The sequence below is a fragment of the Oncorhynchus clarkii genome, unplaced genomic scaffold (assembly GCF_045791955.1).
Source record: "Oncorhynchus clarkii lewisi isolate Uvic-CL-2024 unplaced genomic scaffold, UVic_Ocla_1.0 unplaced_contig_7094_pilon_pilon, whole genome shotgun sequence".
Classification (NCBI taxonomy): domain Eukaryota; kingdom Metazoa; phylum Chordata; class Actinopteri; order Salmoniformes; family Salmonidae; genus Oncorhynchus; species Oncorhynchus clarkii.
In genome coordinates, this window is record NW_027258668.1 from 1 (window position 1) to 22,500 (window position 22,500).

The following is a 22,500-nucleotide window of genomic DNA, read 5'->3' on the forward strand; positions in this document are numbered from 1 at the left end:
GCTCTGGTCTAAAGTAGTGCACTATGTTGGGAATAGTGTACCATAGGGTTCTGGTCTAAAGTAGTGCACTATGTAGGGAATAGGGTGCTCTTTGGGACCGGACCCTTGTTCTGCATCCAACAAACGACTTAATCCTATTACTCACATTCCAATTGAATCTGACTGGAGGAAAGAGGCTTTTCAGATGGCTAACTCCTCCTATATAATACACTGAGACTGATGCTAACAGCTCCTATATAATACACTGAGACTGATGTTAACTCCTCCTATATAATACACTGAGACTGATGCTAACAGCTCCTATATAATACACTGAGACTGATGTTAACTCCTCCTATATAATACACTGAGACTGATGCTAACTCCTCCTATATAATACACTGAGACTGATGCTAACTCCTCCTATATAATACACTGAGACTGATGTTAACTCCTCCTATATAATACACTGAGACTGCTGTTAACTCCTCATATATAATACACTGAGACTGATGTTAACTCCTCCTATATAATACACTGAGACTGATGTTAACTCCTCCTATATAATACACTGAGACTGATGCTAACTCCTCCTATATAATACACTGAGACTGATGTTAACTCCTCCTATATAATACACTGAGACTGCTGTTAACTCCTCATATATAATACACTGAGACTGATGTTAACTCCTCCTATATAATACACTGAGACTGATGTTAACTCCTCCTATATAATACACTGAGACTGATGCTAACTCCTCCTATATAATACACTGAGACTGATGTTAACTCCTCCTATATAATACACTGAGACTGCTGTTAACTCCTCCTATATAATACACTGAGACTGATGCTAACTCCTCCTATATAATACACTGAGACTGATGCTAACAGCTCCTATATAATACACTGAGACTGATGCTAACTCCTCCTATATAATACACTGAGACTGATGCTAACTCCTCCTATATAATACACTGAGACTGATGCTAACTCCTCCTATATAATACACTGAGACTGATGCTAACTCCTCCTATATAATACACTGAGACTGATGCTAACTCCTCCTATATAATACACTGAGACTGATGCTAACTCCTCCTATATAATACACTGAGACTGATGCTAACTCCTCCTATATAATACTGAGACTGATGCTAACAGCTCCTATATAATACACTGAGACTGATGCTAACTCCTCCTATATAATACACTGAGACTGATGCTAACTCCTCCTATATAATACTGAGACTGATGCTAACTCCTCCTATATAATACACTGAGACTGATGCTAACTCCTCCTATATAATACTGAGACTGATGCTAACAGCTCCTATATAATACACTGAGACTGATGCTAACTCCTCCTATATAATACACTGAGACTGCTGTTAACTCCTCCTATATAATACACTGAGACTGCTGCTAACAGCTCCTATATAATACACTGAGACTGATGCTAACAGCTCCTATATAATACACTGAGACTGCTGCTAACTCCTCCTATATAATACACTGAGACTGATGCTAACTCCTCCTATATAATACACTGAGACTGCTGTTGACTCCTCCTATATAATACACTGAGACTGATGCTAACTCCTCCTATATAATACACTGAGACTGATGCTAACTCCTCCTATATAATACACTGAGACTGCTGCTAACTCCTCCTATATAATACACTGAGACTGATGCTAACTCCTCCTATATAATACACTGAGACTGATGCTAACTCCTCCTATATAATACACTGAGACTGATGTTAACTCCTCCTATATAATACACTGAGACTGATGCTAACCCCTCCTATATAATACACTGAGACTGATGTTAACTCCTCCTATATAATACACTGAGACTGATGCTAACCCCTCCTATATAATACACTGAGACTGATGCTAACCCCTCCTATATAATACACTGAGACTGATGCTAACCCCTCCTATATAATACACTGAGACTGATGCTAACTCCTCCTATATAATACACTGAGACTGATGCTAACTCCTCCTATATAATACACTGAGACTGATGTTAACTCCTCCTATATAATACACTGAGACTGATGCTAACTCCTCCTATATAATACACTGAGACTGATGTTAACTCCTCCTATATAATACACTGAGACTGATGCTAACTCCTCCTATATAATACACTGAGACTGATGCTAACTCCTCCTATATAATACACTGAGACTGATGTTAACTCCTCCTATATAATACACTGAGACTGATGCTAACTCCTCCTATATAATACTGAGACTGATGCTAACTCCTATATAATACACTGAGACTGATGTTAACTCCTCCTATATAATACACTGAGACTGATGCTAACTCCTCCTATATAATACACTGAGACTGATGCTAACTCCTCCTATATAATACACTGAGACTGATGCTAACTCCTCCTATATAATACACTGAGACTGATGCTAACTCCTCCTATATAATACACTGAGACTGATGCTAACTCCTCCTATATAATACACTGAGACTGATGCTAACTCCTCCTATATAATACACTGAGACTGATGCTAACTCCTCCTATATAATACACTGAGACTGATGTTAACTCCTCCTATATAATACACTGAGACTGATGTTAACTCCTCCTATATAATACACTGAGACTGCTGTTAACTCCTCTTATATAATACACTGAGACTGATGTTAACTCCTCCTATATAATACACTGAGACTGCTGTTAACTCCTCATATATAATACACTGAGACTGCTGCTAACAGCTCCTATATAATACACTGAGACTGATGCTAACAGCTCCTATATAATACACTGAGACTGATGCTAACTCCTCCTATATAATACTGAGACTGATGTTAACTCCTCCTATATAATACACTGAGACTGATGCTAACTCCTCCTATATAATACACTGAGACTGATGCTAACTCCTCCTATATAATACACTGAGACTGATGCTAACTCCTCCTATATAATACACTGAGACTGATGCTAACTCCTCCTATATAATACACTGAGACTGATGCTAACTCCTCCTATATAATACACTGAGACTGATGTTAACTCCTCCTATATAATACACTGAGACTGATGCTAACCCCTCCTATATAATACACTGAGACTGATGCTAACAGCTCCTATATAATACACTGAGACTGATGCTAACTCCTCCTATATAATACACTGAGACTGATGTTAACTCCTCCTATATAATACACTGAGACTGATGTTAACTCCTCCTATATAATACACTGAGACTGATGTTAACTCCTCCTATATAATACACCGAGACTGATGCTAACCCCTCCTATATAATACACCGAGACTGATGCTAACAGCTCCTATATAATACACTGAGACTGATGCTAACTCCTCCTATATAATACACTGAGACTGATGTTAACTCCTCCTATATAATACACTGAGACTGATGTTAACTCCTCCTATATAATACACTGAGACTGATGTTAACTCCTCCTATATAATACACTGAGACTGATGTTAACTCCTCCTATATAATACACTGAGACTGCTGTTAACTCCTCCTATATAATACACTGAGACTGATGTTAACTGACTGATGCTAACTCCTCCTATATAATACACTGAGACTGATGCTAACTCCTCCTATATAATACACTGAGACTGGTGCTAACTCCTCCTATATAATACACTGAGACTGATGCTAACTCCTCCTATATAATACACTGAGACTGATGCTAACTCCTCCTATATAATACACTGAGACTGATGCTAACTCCTCCTATATAATACACTGAGACTGATGCTAACTCCTCCTATATAATACACTGAGACTGATGCTAACTCCTCCTATATAATACACTGAGACTGATGTTAACTCCTCCTATATAATACACTGAGACTGATGCTAGCCCCTCCTATATAATACACTGAGACTGATGCTAACCCCTCCTATATAATACACTGAGACTGATGCTAACTCCTCCTATATAATACACTGAGACTGATGCTAACCCCTCCTATATAATACACTGAGACTGATGCTAACCCCTCCTATATAATACACTGAGACTGATGCTAACTCCTCCTATATAATACACTGAGACTGATGCTAACAGCTCCTATATAATACACTGAGACTGATGCTAACTCCTCCTATATAATACACTGAGACTGATGCTAACAGCTCCTATATAATACACTGAGACTGATGCTAACTCCTCCTATATAATACTAACCTAACTCCCTGCTGCAGCAGTCTAACACTGGGGACCCCCCCCCCCCCCAAACACGGCCCTGTGCCCCCCGGTGACAATGTTTTGTTTTCTGTCCTTTCACTACACTGAAACTAATCGTCAAGCTTTGATTATTTGAGTCAGCTGTGTAGTGTAAGGACAAATAAACAGAACAGGACAGGACAGACTAGGGTTGGCAAACCCTAGTCTGTCGAAGCTGCTGCTGGAAGGGAATATTATACTTGAAGTTTCTGCCTGTCTGTGTATCTGTCTCTGTCTGCCTGTCTGTGTATCTGTCTCTGTCTGCCTGTCTGTGTATCTGTCTCTGTCTGCCTGTCTGTGTATATGTCTCTGTCTGCCTGTCTGTGTATCTGTCTCTGTCTGCCTGTCTGTGTATCTGTCTCTGTCTGCCTGTCTGTGTATCTGTCTCTGTCTGCCTGTCTGTGTATCTGTCTCTGTCTGCCTGTCTGTGTATCTGTCTCTGTCTGCCTGTCTGTGTATGCGTTTTTCACCCTGTCGGCCTGTCTATCATCCTCTTAGCTGTCTCTCTCTCTCTGTGTTTCAGATTGTGTATATATGGAGAGCCGCAGGCCCAACACTCCCTACTTCATATGTAGCATTCAGGATTTTAAACTGGTGAGTACTAGCCTTTTCCTTTTTAATTAACTTTTATTTAACTAAGCAAGTCAGTTATGAACACATTCTTATTTTACAATGACGTCCTAGCCCGGCCAAATCCCCGCCGTAACCCGGACGACGCTGGGCCAATTGTGCGCCACCCTATGGGATTCCAGATTACGGCCGGCTTCGATACAGCCCGTGATCGAACCAGGGTGTCTGTAGTGAAGCCTCGAGCACTGAGATGCAGTGCCTTAGACCGCTGCACCACTTGGGGTTATTCTGTCCTAAAGCATGAAACACACTGAGATGGTAGTTGGTATCAGGCGTACCGGTTTGTGTCAAGAACTACACTCAACAGTTTCCTGTGTGTATCAACAATGGTCCACCACCCAAAGGACATCCAGCCAACTTGACACAACTGTGGAAAGCGTTGGAGTCAACATGGGCCAGCATCCCTGTGGAATGCTTTCAACACCTTGTAGAGTCCATGTCCTGACGAATTGAGGCTGTTCTGAGGGCAAAAGGGGATGAAACTCAATTAGAGGTCGACCGTTTATGATTTTTCATCACCGATACTGATTATTAGGGGGACCAAAAAAGCTGATACCGATTAATTGGCCAATTTTATATATATTTTTGTAATAATGACAATTACAACAATGCTGAATGAACAATGAACACTTTTATTTTAACTTGATATAATACATAAAATCGATTTAGTCTCAAATAAATAATGAAACATGTTCAATTTGGTTTAAATAATGCAACAACAAAGTGTTGGGAGAAGAAAGTAAAAGTGCAATATGTGCCATGTAAGAAAGCCAACGTTTCAGTTCCTCAGAACATGAGAACATATGAAAGCTGGTGGTTCCTTTTAACATGAGTCTTCAATATTCCCAGGCAAACTGCTGCATATACCCTGACTCTGCTTGCACAGAACGCAAGAGAAGTGACACAATTTCCCTAATTAATATTGCCTGCTAACATGAATTTCTTTTAACTAAATATGCAGGTAAAAAAATATATTCTTCTGTGTATTGATTTTAAGAAAGGCAATTGATGTTTATGGTTTGGTACATTTGTGAAACGATTATGATTTTTTCGCGAATGGTGCTTTTGTTAAATCACCCGTTTGGCGAAGTTGAAGTAGGCTGTGATTCGATGATAAATTAACAGGCACCGCATTGATTATATGCAACGCAGGACAAGCTAGTTAACATCATCAACCATGTGTCGTTAACTAGTGATTATGTTAAGATTGATTGTTTAATGCTAGCTAGCAACTTACCTTGGCTCCTTGCAGCCACAAAGTCCTTTTGACGCTGCACTCTCGTAACAGGTGGTCAGCCTGCCATGCAGTCTCCTCGTGGATTGCGATGTAATCGGCCATAATCGGCGTCCAAAATGCCAAAATGACCTATTTGTTATGAAAACTTGAAATCGTCCCTAATTAATCGGCCAAACCGATGAATCGGTCGACCTCTAAACTCAATATTAGGAAGGAGTGTTCTTGACGTTTGGCATACTCAGTGCATTTGCAGACTGCCACGGTTTTCCTCTGTTGTTACATATGGATGGCAGACGGAACGCATGTGGATGGAGAAGGCCATCTCTCATTGTGTGAAGTTTAAATGGAATTGAACAGGGATCAATTGACCCTGTCAATATCAATAAGAACTGTTCATACTGTTGATTAGAACTGCTGCTAAGAGATCTACTCATTGGTGGAGAAGCCGATGACCTCATCAGTTCTGTCCGATGACCTCATCACCACTGTCCGATCAACAAGAACTGTTGATAACTGTTGATGTCTGACACTTTCCTCTTGTTTTTTTTCCTTCTAATTATATCCTATTATATATTTCAGTTTATTTGGTATTTTAGCCCGATTTTCTCTATAATGTTGTGGTGTTTTTTTTTCACGTCACAGTAGGTGCTGTGTAGAGGAAACAGACAGGAGAACTCCTAGAGTTAATGTAGTGTAAAGGAGAATAGTGACGGTGTAATGTTAATTATTTATTTGATTAGTGATGTTTCTTTCTCAGTTGTGTCGACAATGTGTGTGCGTCTGTGTGAGAAGCAGGCTTTCCTATAAAAACACAGGATACATACAGTGGATTTGGAAAGTATTCAGACCCTTCCCTTTTCCACGTTACAGCCTAATTCTAAAATGGATTAAATAAATAAAAAATCCTCATCAATCTATACACAATACCCCATAATGACAAAGCAAAAACAGGTTTTTAGAAATGTTTGCGAATTTATATATATATATATATATATATATATATATATATATATTTTTTAAAGTATTCAGACCCTTGGCTGAAGATGTTGATGTTTCTACAACTTGATTTGGAGACCACCTGTGGTAAATTCAAAAATGTTGACATGATTTGGAAAGGAACACACATGTCTATATAAGGTCCCACAGTTGACAATTCATGTCCAACCAAAAACCAAGCCATGAAGTTGAAGGAATTGTCCGTAGAGCTCCGAGACAGGATGGATTCGAGGCACAGACCTGGTGAAGGGTAGCAAAACATTTCCGCAGCATTGAAGGTCCCCAAGAACACAGTGGCCTCCATCATTCTTAAATGGAAGAAGTTTAGAACAACCAAGACTTCCTAGAGCTGGCCGCCTAGCCAAACTGAGTAATCGGGGAGGAGAAGGGAGAAGTTTACCAAACGGCACCTAAGGGATTCTCAGACCATGAGAAACAAGATTCTGTGGTCTGATGAAACCAAGATTGAACTATTTGGGCTTTAATGCCAAGTGTCACATCTGGAGGAAACCTGGCACCATCCCTACGGTGAAGCACGGTGGTGGCAGCATCATGCTGTGGGGATGTTTTTCAGCAGCAGGGACTGGGAGACTAGTCAGAATCGAGGGAAAGATGAACGGAACAAAATACAGGGAGATCCTTGATGAAAACCTGCTCCAGAGCGCTCAGCACCTCAGACTGGGACGAAGGTTCACCTTCCAACAGAACAACAACCCTAAGCACACAGCCAAGACAACACCGGATTTGCTTCAGGACAAGTCTCTGAATGTTCTTGAGTGGCCCAGACTTGAACCCGATCGAACATCTGGTCTAACAGAAGTAGCCCTAGTCATCCAGGAGGGAGAGAACACAAGCCTCTCATCCTCGTCTCTCTCTCACTGCTAATGAACAAACTGCCATCTGCATGTGTGGAGCAACACCTACCCACTTAGTCTCATTGTGTGTTAATGAGGAGGGGATGCAGAACCAGATATTAAAGACGAGGCGAAGAGACCCGAGGCGAAGAGACCCGAGGTCGAAGAGTGACCCGAGGCGAAGAGAGACACGAGGCGAAGAGAGACACGAGGCGAAGAGAGACACGAGGCGAAGAGAGACCCGAGGCGAAGAGAGACCCGAGGCGAAGAGAGACCCGAGGCGAAGAGAGACCCGAGGCGAAGAGAGACCCGAGGCGAAGAGAGACCCGAGGCGAAGAGAGACCCGAGGCGAAGAGAGACCCGAGGCGAAGAGAGACCCGAGGCGAAGAGAGACACGAGGCGAAGAGAGACACGAGGCGAAGAGAGACCCGAGGCGAAGAGAGACCCGAGGCGAAGAGAGACCTGAGGCACCGTACAAGCTGTACACTTCTCTCACCTCATTCTATCTCGAACCCTTCTCCAGTGTCAATCTCTGTTAGTCCAGCCAGCCCAGCAGCTGTCTGTCACACTGCAATCTCCATTAGTCCAGCCAGCCTGACACACTGCAACCTCCATTAGTCCAGCCAGCCTGACACACTGCAACCTCCATTAGTCCAGCCAGCCTGACACACTGCAACCTCCATTAGTCCAGCCAGCCTGACACACTGCAACCTCCATTAGTCCAGCCAGCCTGTCACACTGCAACCTCCATTAGTCCAGCCAGCCCAGCAGGTGCTTGACACACTGCAACCTCCATCAGTCCAGCCAGCCTGACACACTGCAACCTCCATCAGTCCAGCCAGCGTGACACACTGCAACCTCCATTAGTCCAGCCAGCCTGACACACTGCAACCTCCATTAGTCCAGCCAGCCTGACACACTGCAACCTCCATCAGTCCAGCCAGCCTGACACACTGCAACCTCCATTAGTCCAGCCAGCGTGACACACTGCAACCTCCATTAGTCCAGCCAGCCTGACACACTGCAATCTCCATTAGACCAGCCAGCCTGACACACTGCATCTCCATTAGTCCAGCCAGCGTGACACACTGCAACCTCCATTAGTCCAGCCAGCCTGACACACTGCAACCTCCATTAGTCCAGTCAGCCTGACACACTGCAACCTCCATTAGTCCAGCCAGCCTGACACACTGCAACCTCCATTAGTCCACCCAGCCTGACACACTGCAACCTCCATTAGTCCAGCCAGCCTGACACACTGCAACCTCCATTAGTCCAGCCAGCCAGCCTGACACACTGCAACCTCCATTAGTCCAGCCAACCTGACACACTGCAACCTCCATCAGTCCAGCCAGCCTGACACACTGCAACCTCCATTAGTCCAGCCAACCTGACACACTGCAACTTCCATTAGTCCAGCCAGCCTGACACACTGCAACCTCCATTAGTCCAGCCAGCCAGCGTGACACACTGCAACCTCCATTAGTCCAGCCAGCCTGACACACTGCAACCTCCATTAGTCCAGTCAGCCTGACACACTGCAACCTCCATTAGTCCAGCCAGCCTGACACACTGCAACCTCCATTAGTCCAGCCAACCTGACACACTGCAACCTCCATTAGTCCACCCAGCCTGACACACTGCAACCTCCATCAGTCCAGCCAGCCTGACACACTGCAACCTCCATTAGTCCACCCAGCCTGACACACTGCAACCTCCTTTAGTCCAGTCAGCCTGACACACTGCAACCTCCATTAGTCCAGCCAGCCTGACACACTGCAACCTCCATTAGTCCAGCCAGCCTGACACACTGCAACCTCCATTAGTCCAGCCAGCGTGACACACTGCAGTCTCCATTAGTCCAGCCAGCCTGACACACTGCAACCTCTATTAGTCCAGCCAGCGTGACACACTGCAACCTCCATTAGTCCAGCCAGCCTGACACACTGCAACCTCCATTAGTCCAACCAGCATGACACACTGCAACCTCCATCAGTCCAGCCAGCCTGACACACTGCAACCTCCATTAGTCCAGCCAACCCAGCTAAAAGCAACAGGCCATAAAGCTAAGCTATTATACACGCCCTCGCTGCCATTTGGCATTTAAATGCCATCCTTCAGCAGCAGCAGCAGCAGCGCCCAGATAATTAGTGCAGCAAGGCTGAAGCCAGCAGTTGATAACATGGCTTTCCAGCAGTGTTTACCAATGTGATACTTCGTTAGTTCCTGTCTCAGTCTGACCATGAACTAGAGCAGGGTCCCTTCAGACTCCTCCTCCGACATTATCCCCTGTTCACCTTTTTTAAATACCAGATAGGCCTTGTAGAGAAAAAGAGACGGGCAGACGGAGAGGGAGCATTCTCTGAAGTGATGGACATGGGGAAGGATGAGAATACATGATAAAACTATAGAGATATTACCTTTAGATGAGAATACATGATAAAACTATAGAGATATTAATTTTAGATGAGAATACATGATGAAACTAAAGATATTAACGTTAGATATGGAGGGCATTGCAGTGATCAATAAATGGATCAATTCCTTTACGTGGCTACAGTATTAGTCCTCCTGACTGACTGCTCCTTGTTAGTCCTCCTGACTGACTGCTCCTTGTTAGTCCTCCTGACTGACTGCTCTTTGTTAGTCCTCCTGACTGACTGCTCCTTGTAAAGGTAACTTACAGTATTAGTCCTCCTGACTGACTACTCCTTGTTAGTCCTCCTGACTGACTGCTCCTTGTTAGTCCTCCTGACTGACTGCTCCTTGTTAGTCCTCCTGACTGACTGCTCTTTGTTAGTCCTCCTGACTGACTGCTCCTTGTTAGTCCTCCTGACTGACTGCTCCTTGTTAGTCCTCCTGACTGACTGCTCTTTGTTAGTCCTCCTGACTGACTGCTCCTTGTAAAGGTAACTTACAGTATTAGTCCTCCTGACTGACTGCTCCTTGTTAGTCCTCCTGACTGACTGCTCCTTGTTAGTCCTCCTGACTGACTGCTCCTTGTTAGTCCTCCTGACTGACTGCTCCTTGTTAGTCCTCCTGACTGACTGCTCCTTGTTAGTCCTCCTGACTGACTGCTCCTTGTTAGTCCTCCTGACTGACTGCTCTTTGTTAGTCCTCCTGACTGACTGCTCCTTGTTAGTCCTCCTGACTGACTGCTCCTTGTTAGTCCTCCTGACTGACTGCTCCTTGTTAGTCCTCCTGACTGACTGCTCCTTGTTAGTCCTCCTGACTGACTGCTCCTTGTTAGTCCTCCTGACTGACTGCTCCTTGTTAGTCGTCCTGACTGACTGCTCCTTGTTAGTCGTCCTGACTGACTGCTCCTTGTTAGTCCACCTGACTGACTGCTCCTTGTTAGTCCTCCTGACTGACTGCTCCTTGTTAGTCCTCCTGACTGACTGCTCCTTGTTAGTCCTCCTGACTGACTGCTCCTTGTAAAGGTAACTTACAGTATTAGTCCTGACTGACTGACTGCTACTTGTAAAGGTAACTTACAGTATTAGTCCTGACTGACTGCTCTTTGTAAAGGTAACGTGCAGTATTAGTCCTGACTGACTGACTGCTCCTTTTAATGGTAACTTACAGTATTAGTCCTGACTGACTGACTGACTGCTCCTTGTAAAGGTAATGTGCAGTATTAGTCCTCCTGACTGACTGCTCCTTGTAAAGGTAACTTACAGTATTAGTCCTGACTGACTGACTGACTGCTCCTTGTAAAGGTAACTTACAGTATTAGACCTGACTGACTGCTCCTTGTAAAGGTAACTTACAGTATTAGTCCTGACTGACTGACTGCTCCTTGTAAAGGTAACGTACAGTGTTAGTCCTGACTGACTGACTGACTGCTCCTTGTAAAGGTAACTTACAGTATTAGTCCTGACTGACTGACTGCTCCTTGTAAAGGTAACTTACAGTATTAGTCCTCCTGACTGACTGACTGACTGCTCCTTGTGAAGGTAACTTACAGTATTAGTCCTGACTGACTGACTGCTCCTTGTAAAGGTAACGTACAGTATTAGTCCTCCTGACTGACTGACTGACTGCTCCTTGTGAAGGTAACTTACAGTATTAGTCCTGACTGACTGACTGCTCCTTGTAAAGGTAACTTATAGTATTAGTCCTCCTGACTGACTGCTCCTTGTAAAGGTAACTTACAGTATTAGTCCTCCTGACTGACTGACTGACTGCTCCTTGTAAAGGTAACTTACAGTATTAGTCCTCCTGACTGACTGCTCCTTGTAAAGGTAACTTATAGTATTAGTCCTCCTGACTGACTGCTCCTTGTAAAGGTAACTTACAGTATTAGTCCTCCTGACTGACTGACTGACTGCTCCTTGTAAAGGTAACTTATAGTATTAGTCCTCCTGACTGACTGCTCCTTGTAAAGGTAACTTATAGTATTAGTCCTCCTGACTGACTGCTCCTTGTAAAGGTAACTTATAGTATTAGTCCTCCTGACTGACTGCTCCTTGTAAAGGTAACTTATAGTATTAGTCCTCCTGACTGACTGCTCCTTGTAAAGGTAACTTATAGTATTAGTCCTCCTGACTGACTGCTCCTTGTAAAGGTAACTTATAGTATTAGTCCTCCTGACTGACTGACTGACTGCTCCTTGTAAAGGTAACTTATAGTATTAGTCCTCCTGACTGACTGCTCCTTGTAAAGGTAACTTATAGTATTAGTCCTCCTGACTGACTGCTCCTTGTAAAGGTAACTTATAGTATTAGTCCTCCTGACTGACTGCTCCTTGTAAAGGTAACTTATAGTATTAGTCCTCCTGACTGACTGCTCCTTGTAAAGGTAACTTATAGTATTAGTCCTGACTGACTGACTGCTCCTTGTAAAGGTAACTTATAGTATTAGTCCTCCTGACTGACTGACTGACTGCTCCTTGTGAAGGTAACTTATAGTATTAGTCCTCCTGACTGACTGCTCCTTGTAAAGGTAACTTATAGTATTAGTCCTGACTGACTGACTGCTCCTTGTAAAGGTAACTTATAGTATTAGTCCTGACTGACTGACTGCTCCTTGTAAAGGTAACTTATAGTATTAGTCCTCCTGACTGACTGCTCCTTGTAAAGGTAACTTATAGTATTAGTCCTCCTGACTGACTGCTCCTTGTAAAGGTAACTTATAGTATTAGTCCTGACTGACTGCTCCTTGTAAAGGTAACTTATAGTATTAGTCCTCCTGACTGACTGCTCCTTGTAAAGGTAACTTATAGTATTAGTCCTCCTGACTGACTGACTGACTGCTCCTTGTGAAGGTAACTTATAGTATTAGTCCTGACTGACTGACTGCTCCTTGTAAAGGTAACTTATAGTATTAGTCCTGACTGACTGACTGCTCCTTGTAAAGGTAACTTATAGTATTAGTCCTCCTGACTGACTGCTCCTTGTAAAGGTAACTTATAGTATTAGTCCTGACTGACTGCTCCTTGTAAAGGTAACTTATAGTATTAGTCCTCCTGACTGACTGCTCCTTGTAAAGGTAACTTATAGTATTAGTCCTCCTGACTGACTGACTGACTGCTCCTTGTAAAGGTAACTTATAGTATTAGTCCTGACTGACTGACTGCTCCTTGTAAAGGTAACTTACAGTATTAGTCCTCCTGACTGACTGCTCCTTGTAAAGGTAACTTATAGTATTAGTCCTCCTGACTGACTGCTCCTTGTAAAGGTAACTTATAGTATTAGTCCTCCTGACTGACTGCTCTTTGTAAAGGAAACACCAACATAAAGAGTCTTAATAGGGTCGTTGGGTTACCACCAGCCAGAACAGCTTCGGTGCACCTCAACATATATTCTAGAAGTGTCTGGAACTCTATTGTAGGGATGAAACAACATTCTTCCAGGAGAAATGACATCATTTGGTGTTTTGTTGATGGTGGTGGAAAACACGGTCTCAGGCACCGCTCCAGAATCTACCGTAAGAGTTCAGTTGGGTTGAGATCTGGTGACTGAGGCGGGCCATCGCGTGCGGTTTACATCCTTTTCATGCCCGCTCGTGCCGTGTGGATTGGTGGCGTTGTCATCCTATGGGGACTGTAAGACCCTGTTAGAGGTACACGCTGAACACATTCCTCAAACCTCAGAACAATCCCTTCAGTGTCATCCTCTCTCTCTGACCCTCCTCCCACTTTCCCCCCCTCCCTCTGTGAGAGGTTTGGAGAGTTAATTTACACCATGTGTTGTTTAATAGAGGGAGGGAGAGAGAGCGCTCTGTGTGAACCTGACACCACTATAAATCTACACGTTTTTTTTTATTTCTTTATTGGCATGTCACACTCTGGACAAGCTGGAAATTACACTGCTGCTTCACTCCATCTCTGTCTCTCGCTCTCTGTCTCTCGCTCTCTCGCTCTCTTCCTCTCTCTCTGTCTCTCTTCCTCTCTCTCTGTCTCTCTCTCTCTGACTTTCTGTCTCTTTCTCTCTCTCTCTTTTTCTCTCTGCTCTTTTTCTCTCTCTCTCTCTGTCTCTCTGTCTCTGTCTCTTTCTCTCTCTCTCTGCTCTTTCACGCTCTCTGTCTCTTTCTCTCTCTCTCTCTCTCTCTCTCTCTCTGTCTCTCTCTCTCTGTCTCTCTCTCTCTGTCTCTCTCTGTCTCTCTCTCTCTCTGTATCTCTCTCTCTCTCTCTCTCTCTCTCTCTCTCTGTTTTTCTCTCTCTGTCTCTCTCTCTCTGTCTCTCTCTTTCTCTTTGTCTCTCTCTCTCTGTCTCTCTCTCTCTGTCTCTCTCTTTCTCTTTGTCTCTCTCTCTCTCTCTCTCTTTGTCTCTTTCTCTCTCTTTTTTCAAAGGGCTTTATTGACATGGGAAACATATGTTTACATTGTCAAGCAAGTTTAATAGATACTAAACAAAAGTGAAATAAGCAATCGAAATGAACAGTAAACATGACACTCGCAAAGTTTCAGAGGAATAGAGACGTTTCAAGTGTCAGATTATGGCTATGTACTGGGTTGTAACGATGTGCAAATCGCTGAGGTACAAAAGGGAAAATAAATCAACATAAATATGGGTTGTATTTACAATGGTGTTTGTGCTTCACTGGTTGCCCTTTTCTTGTGGCAACAGGTCACAAATCTTGCTGCTGTGATGTCACACTGTGGTATTTCATCCAATAGATATGTGAGTTTACGGTTTGTCTGACTGAGCTAGCCTACTTCAATGCCTCCCTACCCATTTAATTAGTGTGCTACCACAGGATTCTCCTTTTAGGCATGGTGAGAGTAGAGGAGACCTAGTCATTGTAATCTACCCACTCATTTTCCTGGTACAATGGCTGCCTCTGCTACACTAATTAATACTACAGACATAAACAACAGGACCTAGTCACTACTACAGACATAAACAACAGGACCTAGTCACTACTACAGACATAAACAACAGGACCTAGTCACTACTACAGACATAAACAACAGGACCTAGTCACTACTACAGACATAAACAACAGGACCTAGTCACTACTACAGACATAAACAACATGACCTAGTCACTACTACAGACATAAACAACAGGACCTAGTCACTACTACAGACAAACAACAGGACCTAGTCAACACTACAGACATAAACAACAGGACCTAGTCACTACTACAGACATAAACAACAGGACCTAGTCACTACTACAGACATAAACAACAGGACCTAGTCACTACTACAGACATAAACAACAGGACCTAGTCACTACTACAGACAAACAACAGGACCTAGTCACTACTACAGACATAAACAACAGGACCTAGTCACTACTACAGACATAAACAACAGGACCTAGTCACTACTACAGACATAAACAACAGGACCTAGTCACTACTACAGACAAACAACAGGACCTAGTCACTACTACAGACATAAACAACAGGACCTAGTCACTACTACAGACAAACAACAGGACCTAGTCACTACTACAGACATAAACAACAGGACCTAGTCACTACTACAGACATAAACAACAGGACCTAGTCACTACTACAGGCATAAACAACAGGACCTAGTCACTACTACAGACATAAACAACAGGACCTAGTCACTACTACAGACAAACAACAGGACCTAGTCACTACTACAGACATAAACAACAGGACCTAGTCACTACTACAGACATAAACAACAGGACCTAGTCACTACTACAGACATAAACAACAGGACCTAGTCACTACTACAGACATAAACAACAGGACCTAGTCACTACTACAGACATAAACAACAGGACCTAGTCACTACTACAGACAAACAACAGGACCTAGTCACTACTACAGACAAACAACAGGACCTAGTCACTACTACAGACAAACAACAGGACCTAGTCAACACTACAGACATAAACAACAGGACCTAGTCACTACTACAGACATAAACAACAGGACCTAGTCACTACTACAGACATAAACAACAGGACCTAGTCACTACTACAGACATAAACAACAGGACCTAGTCACTACTACAGACATAAACAACAGGACCTAGTCACTACTACAGACATAAACAACAGGACCTAGTCACTACTACAGACAAACAACAGGACCTAGTCACTACTACAGACATAAACAGCAGGACCTAGTCACTACTACAGACAAACAACAGGACCTAGTCACTACTACAGACATAAACAACAGGACCTAGTCACTACTACAGACATAAACAACACCACCTAGTCACTACTACAGACATAAACAACAGGACCTAGTCACTACTACAGACATAAACAACAGGACCTAGTCACTACTACAGACATAAACAACAGGACCTAGTCACTACTACAGACATAAACAACAGGACCTAGTCACTACTACAGACAAACAACAGGACCTAGTCACTACTACAGACATAAACAACAGGACCTAGTCACTACTACAGACATAAACAACAGGACCTAGTCACTACTAAAGACATAAACAACAGGACCTAGTCACTACTACAGACATAAACAACAGGACCTAGTCACTACTACAGACATAAACAACAGGACCTAGTCAACACTACAGACATAAACAACAGGACCTAGTCACTACTACAGACAAACAACAGGACCTAGTCAACACTACAGACATAAACAACAGGACCTAGTCACTACTACAGACAAACAACAGGACCTAGTCACTACTACAGACAAACAACAGGACCTGGTCACTACTACAGACATAAACAACAGGACCTAGTCACTACTACAGACAAACAACAGGACCTAGTCACTACTACAGACATAAACAACAGGACCTAGTCACTACTACAGACATAAACAACAGGACCTAGTCACTACTACAGACATAAACAACAGGACCTAGTCACTACTACAGACATAAACAACAGGACCTAGTCACTACTACAGACATAAACAACACGACCTAGTCACTACTACAGACAAACAACAGGACCTAGTCACTACTACAGACATAAACAACAGGACCTAGTCACTACTAAAGACATAAACAGAGCAACATGACCTAGTCACTACTACAGACAAAAACAACAGGACCTAGTCACTACTAAAGACATAAACAGAGCAACATGACCTGCTAGTCTTTTCTCTTCTGCAAAACAGAAGAGCTGAGAGAGAAAAATGATTTGTGTGTTTTCCTCTCTTTTAAAGATAAAACGTGTGTGCTTGACGCGGGAGACTGCTGAGCGTTGCGTCTCTGTGTGTTAAGACATCAGATGAGTGTTCAGCTTGTGTATTCATATAATGTCTTCATGTAGCTCAGTCTAATATATCTACAGCTGTACAGTCGTGGCCAAACGTTTTGAGAATGACACAAATATTAATTTTCACAAAGTCTGCTGCCTCAGTTTGTGTGGTGGCAATTTGCATGTACTCGGAATGTTATGAAGAGTGATCAGATGAATTGCAATGAATTGCAAATTCCCTCTTTGCCATGCAAATTAACTGAATCCCCCAAAAAAACATTTCCACTGCATTTCAGCCTTGCCACAAAAGGACCAGCTGACATCATTTCAGTGATTATCTCGTTAACACAGGTGTGAGTGTTGACGAGGACAAGGCTGGAGATCACTCTGTCATGCTGATTGAGTTCGAATAACAGACTGGAAGCTTCAAAAGGAGGGTGGTGCTTGGAATCATTGTTCTTCCTCTGTCAACCATGGTTACCTGCAAGGAAACACATGCCGTCATCATTGCTTTGCACAAAAAGGGCTTCACAGGCAAGGATATAGCTGCCAGTAAGATTGCACCTAAATCAACCATTTATCGGGTCATCAAGAACTTCAAGGAGAGTGGTTCAATTGTTGTGAAGAAGGCATCAGGGCACCCAAGAAAGTCCAGCAAGCGCCAGGGCCGTCTCTTAAAGTTGATTCAGCTGCGGGATCGGGGCACCACCAGTACAGAGCTTGCTCAGGCATAGCAGCAGGCATGTGTGAGTGCATCTGTACGCACAGTGAGGCGAAGACTTTTGGAGGATGGCCTGGTGTCAAGAAGGGCAGCAAAGAAGAAACTTCTCTCCAGGAAAAACATCAGGGACAGACTGATATTCTGCAAAAGGTACAGGGATCGGACTGCTGAGGACTGGGGTAAAGACATTTTCTCTGATGAATCCCCTTTCCGATTGAAAAAAAAAATTGTCCAGAGAAGGCAAGGTGAGCGTTATCATCAGTCCTGTGTCATGCCAACAGTAAAGCATCCTGAGACCGTTCATGTGTGGGGTTGCTTCTCAGCCAAGGGAGTGGGCTCACTCACAATTTTGCCCAAGAACACAGCCATGAATAAAGAATGGTACCAACCCATCCTCCGAGAGCAACTTCTCCCAACCATCCAGGAACAGTTTGGTGAAGAACAATGCCTTTTCCAGCATGATGGAGCACCTTGCCATAAGCCAAAAGTGATAACTAAGTGGCTCGGGGAACAAAACATCAATATTTTGGGTCCATGGCCAGGAAACTCCCCAGACCTTAATCCCATTGAGAACTTGTCAATGCTCAAGAGGCGGAAATGCTTGTAATTATACTTCAGTATTCCATAGTAACATCTGACAAAAAATATCTAAAGACACAGAAGCAGCAAACTTTGTGGAAATTAATTTTTGTGTCATTCTCAAAACTTTTGACGACGACTATACATCTCAGTCTACCAGATCTACAGCTGTACATACCAGTCTACCATATCTACAGCTGTACATATCAGTCTACCAGATCTACAGCTGTACATATCAGTCTACCATACCAGTCTACCATATCTACAGCTGTACATATCAGTCTACCAGATCTACAGCTGTACATATCAGTCTACCATATCTACAGCTGTACATATCAATCTACCATATCATTATAACAGATCTACAGCTGTACATATCAGTCTACCATACCAGTCTACCATATCTACAGCTGTACATATCAGTCTACCATACCAGTCTAACAGATCTACAGCTGTACATATCAGTCTACCATACCAGTCTACCATATCTACAGCTGTACATATCAGTCTACCATACCAGTCTAACAGATCTACAGCTGTACATATCAGTCTACCATACCAGTCTACCATATCTACAGCTGTACATATCAGTCTACCATACCAGTCTAACAGATCTACAGCTGTACATATCAGTCTACCATACCAGTCTACCATATCTACAGCTGTACATATCAGTCTACCATACCAGTCTAACAGATCTACAGCTGTACATATCAGTCTACCATACCAGTCTACCATATCTACAGCTGTACATATCAGTCTACCAGATCTACAGCTGTACATATCAGTCTACCATATCTACAGCTGTACATATCAGTCTACCATATCATTATAACAGATCTACAGCTGTACATATCAGTCTACCATACCAGTCTACCATATCTACAGCTGTACATATCAGTCTACCATACCAGTCTAACAGATCTACAGCTGTACATATCAGTCTACCATACCAGTCTAACAGATCTACAGCTGTACATATCAGTCTACCATACCAGTCTAACAGATCTACAGCTGTACATATCAGTCTACCATACCAGTCTAACAGATCTACAGCTGTACATATCAGTCTACCATATCATTATAACAGATCTACAGCTGTACATATCAGTCTACCATACCAGTCTAACAGATCTACAGCTGTACATATCAGTCTACCATACCAGTCTAACAGATCTACAGCTGTACATATCAGTCTACCAAATCATTATAACAGATCTACAGCTGTACATATCAGTCTACCATACCAGTCTAACAGATCTACAGCTGTACATATCAGTCTACCATACCAGTCTAACAGATCTACAGCTGTACATATCAGTCTACCATATCATTATAACAGATCTACAGCTGTACATATCAGTCTACCATACCAGTCTAACAGATCTACAGCTGTACATATCAGTCTACCATACCAGTCTAACAGATCTACAGCTGTACATATCAGTCTACCATACCAGTCTAACAGATCTACAGCTGTACATATCAGTCTACCATATCTGCAACTGTACATATCAGTCTACCATATCTACAGCTGTACATATCAGTCTACCATACCAGTCTAACAGATCTACAGCTGTACATATCAGTCTACCATACCAGTCTAACAGATCTACAGCTGTACATATCAGTCTACCATACCAGTCTAACAGATCTACAGCTGTACATATCAGTCTACCATATCATTATAACAGATCTACAGCTGTACATATCAGTCTACCCTACCAGTCTAACAGATCTACAGTTGTACATATCAGTCTACCATACCAGTCTAACAGATCTACAGCTGTACATATCAGTCTACCATATCATTATAACAGATCTACAGCTGTACATATCAGTCTACCATACCAGTCTAACAGATCTACAGCTGTACATATCAGTCTACCATACCAGTCTAACAGATCTACAGCTGTACATATCAGTCTACCATACCAGTCTACCATATCTACAGCTGTACATATCAGTCTACCAGATCTACAGCTGTACATATCAGTCTACCATATCTACAGCTGTACATATCAGTCTACCATATCATTATAACAGATCTACAGCTGTACATATCAGTCTACCATACCAGTCTAACAGATCTACAGCTGTACATATCAGTCTACCATACCAGTCTAACAGATCTACAGCTGTACATATCAGTCTACCATACCAGTCTAACAGATCTACAGCTGTACATATCAGTCTACCATATCTACAGCTGTACATATCAGTCTACCATATCTACAGCTGTACATATCAGTCTACCATACCAGTCTAACAGATCTACAGCTGTACATATCAGTCTACCATACCAGTCTAACAGATCTACAGCTGTACATATCAGTCTACCATACCAGTCTAACAGATCTACAGCTGTACATATCATTATAACAGATCTACAGCTGTACATATCAGTCTACCATACCAGTCTAACAGATCTACAGCTGTACATATCAGTCTACCATATCATTATAACTTATCTACAGCTGTACATATCAGTCTACCATATCTACAGCTGTACATATCAGTCTACCATATCTACAGCTGTACATATCAGTCTACCATATCTACAGCTGTACATATCAGTCTACCATATCATTATAACGTATCTACAGCTGTACATATCAGTCTACCATACCAGTCTAACAGATCTACAGCTGTACATATCATTCATTATAACTTATCTACAGCTGTACATATCAGTCTACCATATCTACAGCAGTACATATCAGTCTACCATATCTACAGCAGTACATATCAGTCTAACAGATCTACAGCTGTACATATCAGTCTACCATATCTACAGCAGTACATATCAGTCTACCATATCTACAGCAGTACATATCAGTCTAACAGATCTACAGTTGTACATATCAGTCTACCATATCTACAGCTGTACATATCAGTCTAACACATCTACAGCTGTACATATCAGTCTAACACATCTACAGCTGTACATATCAGTCTAACATATCTACAGCTGTACATATCAGTCTAACACATCTACAGCTGTACATATCAGTCTAACATATCTACAGCTGTACATATCAGTCTTAGAGTATCTTTTTGTTGTAGATACACAGATTGCATGTTGATTTATTGATAGTGTTATTTGTCTGAACTGGATTTGTCCTGACATTTTGTAATTTCTTGTTTGTTGATTGTTATTTGTTTACTCGTTTTGACATTTTTACAGCATTAGGAGCTCGTAACACAAGACGATGTGCCAAAACCAAACCACCAACGTTGATTAGACACCTACAGCGACTATGGCTGATATGAACGCTTGGAGTCAGCAGACCCAAATGATTTCTACTGCAGGAAAACACCTGACAGATATGTGGTGGGAAGTCACAAAGACATTAGCTAGGAAGGTAAACCGAGGCTAATGAAAACACTGGTAGGGAGGTATAGAAATAGGTGTGCTAGAAGGTAAACCGAGGCTAATGAAAACACTGGTAGGGAGGTATAGAAATAGGTGTGCTAGAAGGTAAACCTAGACTAATGAAAACATTGGTAGGGAGGTATAGAAATAGGTGTGCTAGAAGGTAAACCGAGGCTAATGAAAACACTGGTAGGGAGGTATAGAAATAGGTGTGCTAGAAGGTAAACCGAGGCTAATGAAAACACTGGTAGGGAG

At 42.6% G+C, this 22,500-nt stretch overlaps 1 protein-coding gene across 1 annotated transcript in view; it reads left to right on the plus strand.

Annotated features, from left to right (window-relative positions):
• The first annotated feature begins 4,759 nt into the window (after positions 1 to 4,759).
• LOC139398044 (arginine-glutamic acid dipeptide repeats protein-like) overlaps positions 4,760 to 22,500 on the plus strand; it is a 50,631-nt gene continuing 32,890 nt past the window's right edge. Inside the window, exon 1 of the mRNA XM_071144289.1 lies at positions 4,760 to 4,825. Coding sequence (XP_071000390.1) covers positions 4,766 to 4,825 — 60 coding nt within the window. The 5' untranslated portion in view covers positions 4,760 to 4,765. The remainder of the gene's footprint in view (positions 4,826 to 22,500) is intronic.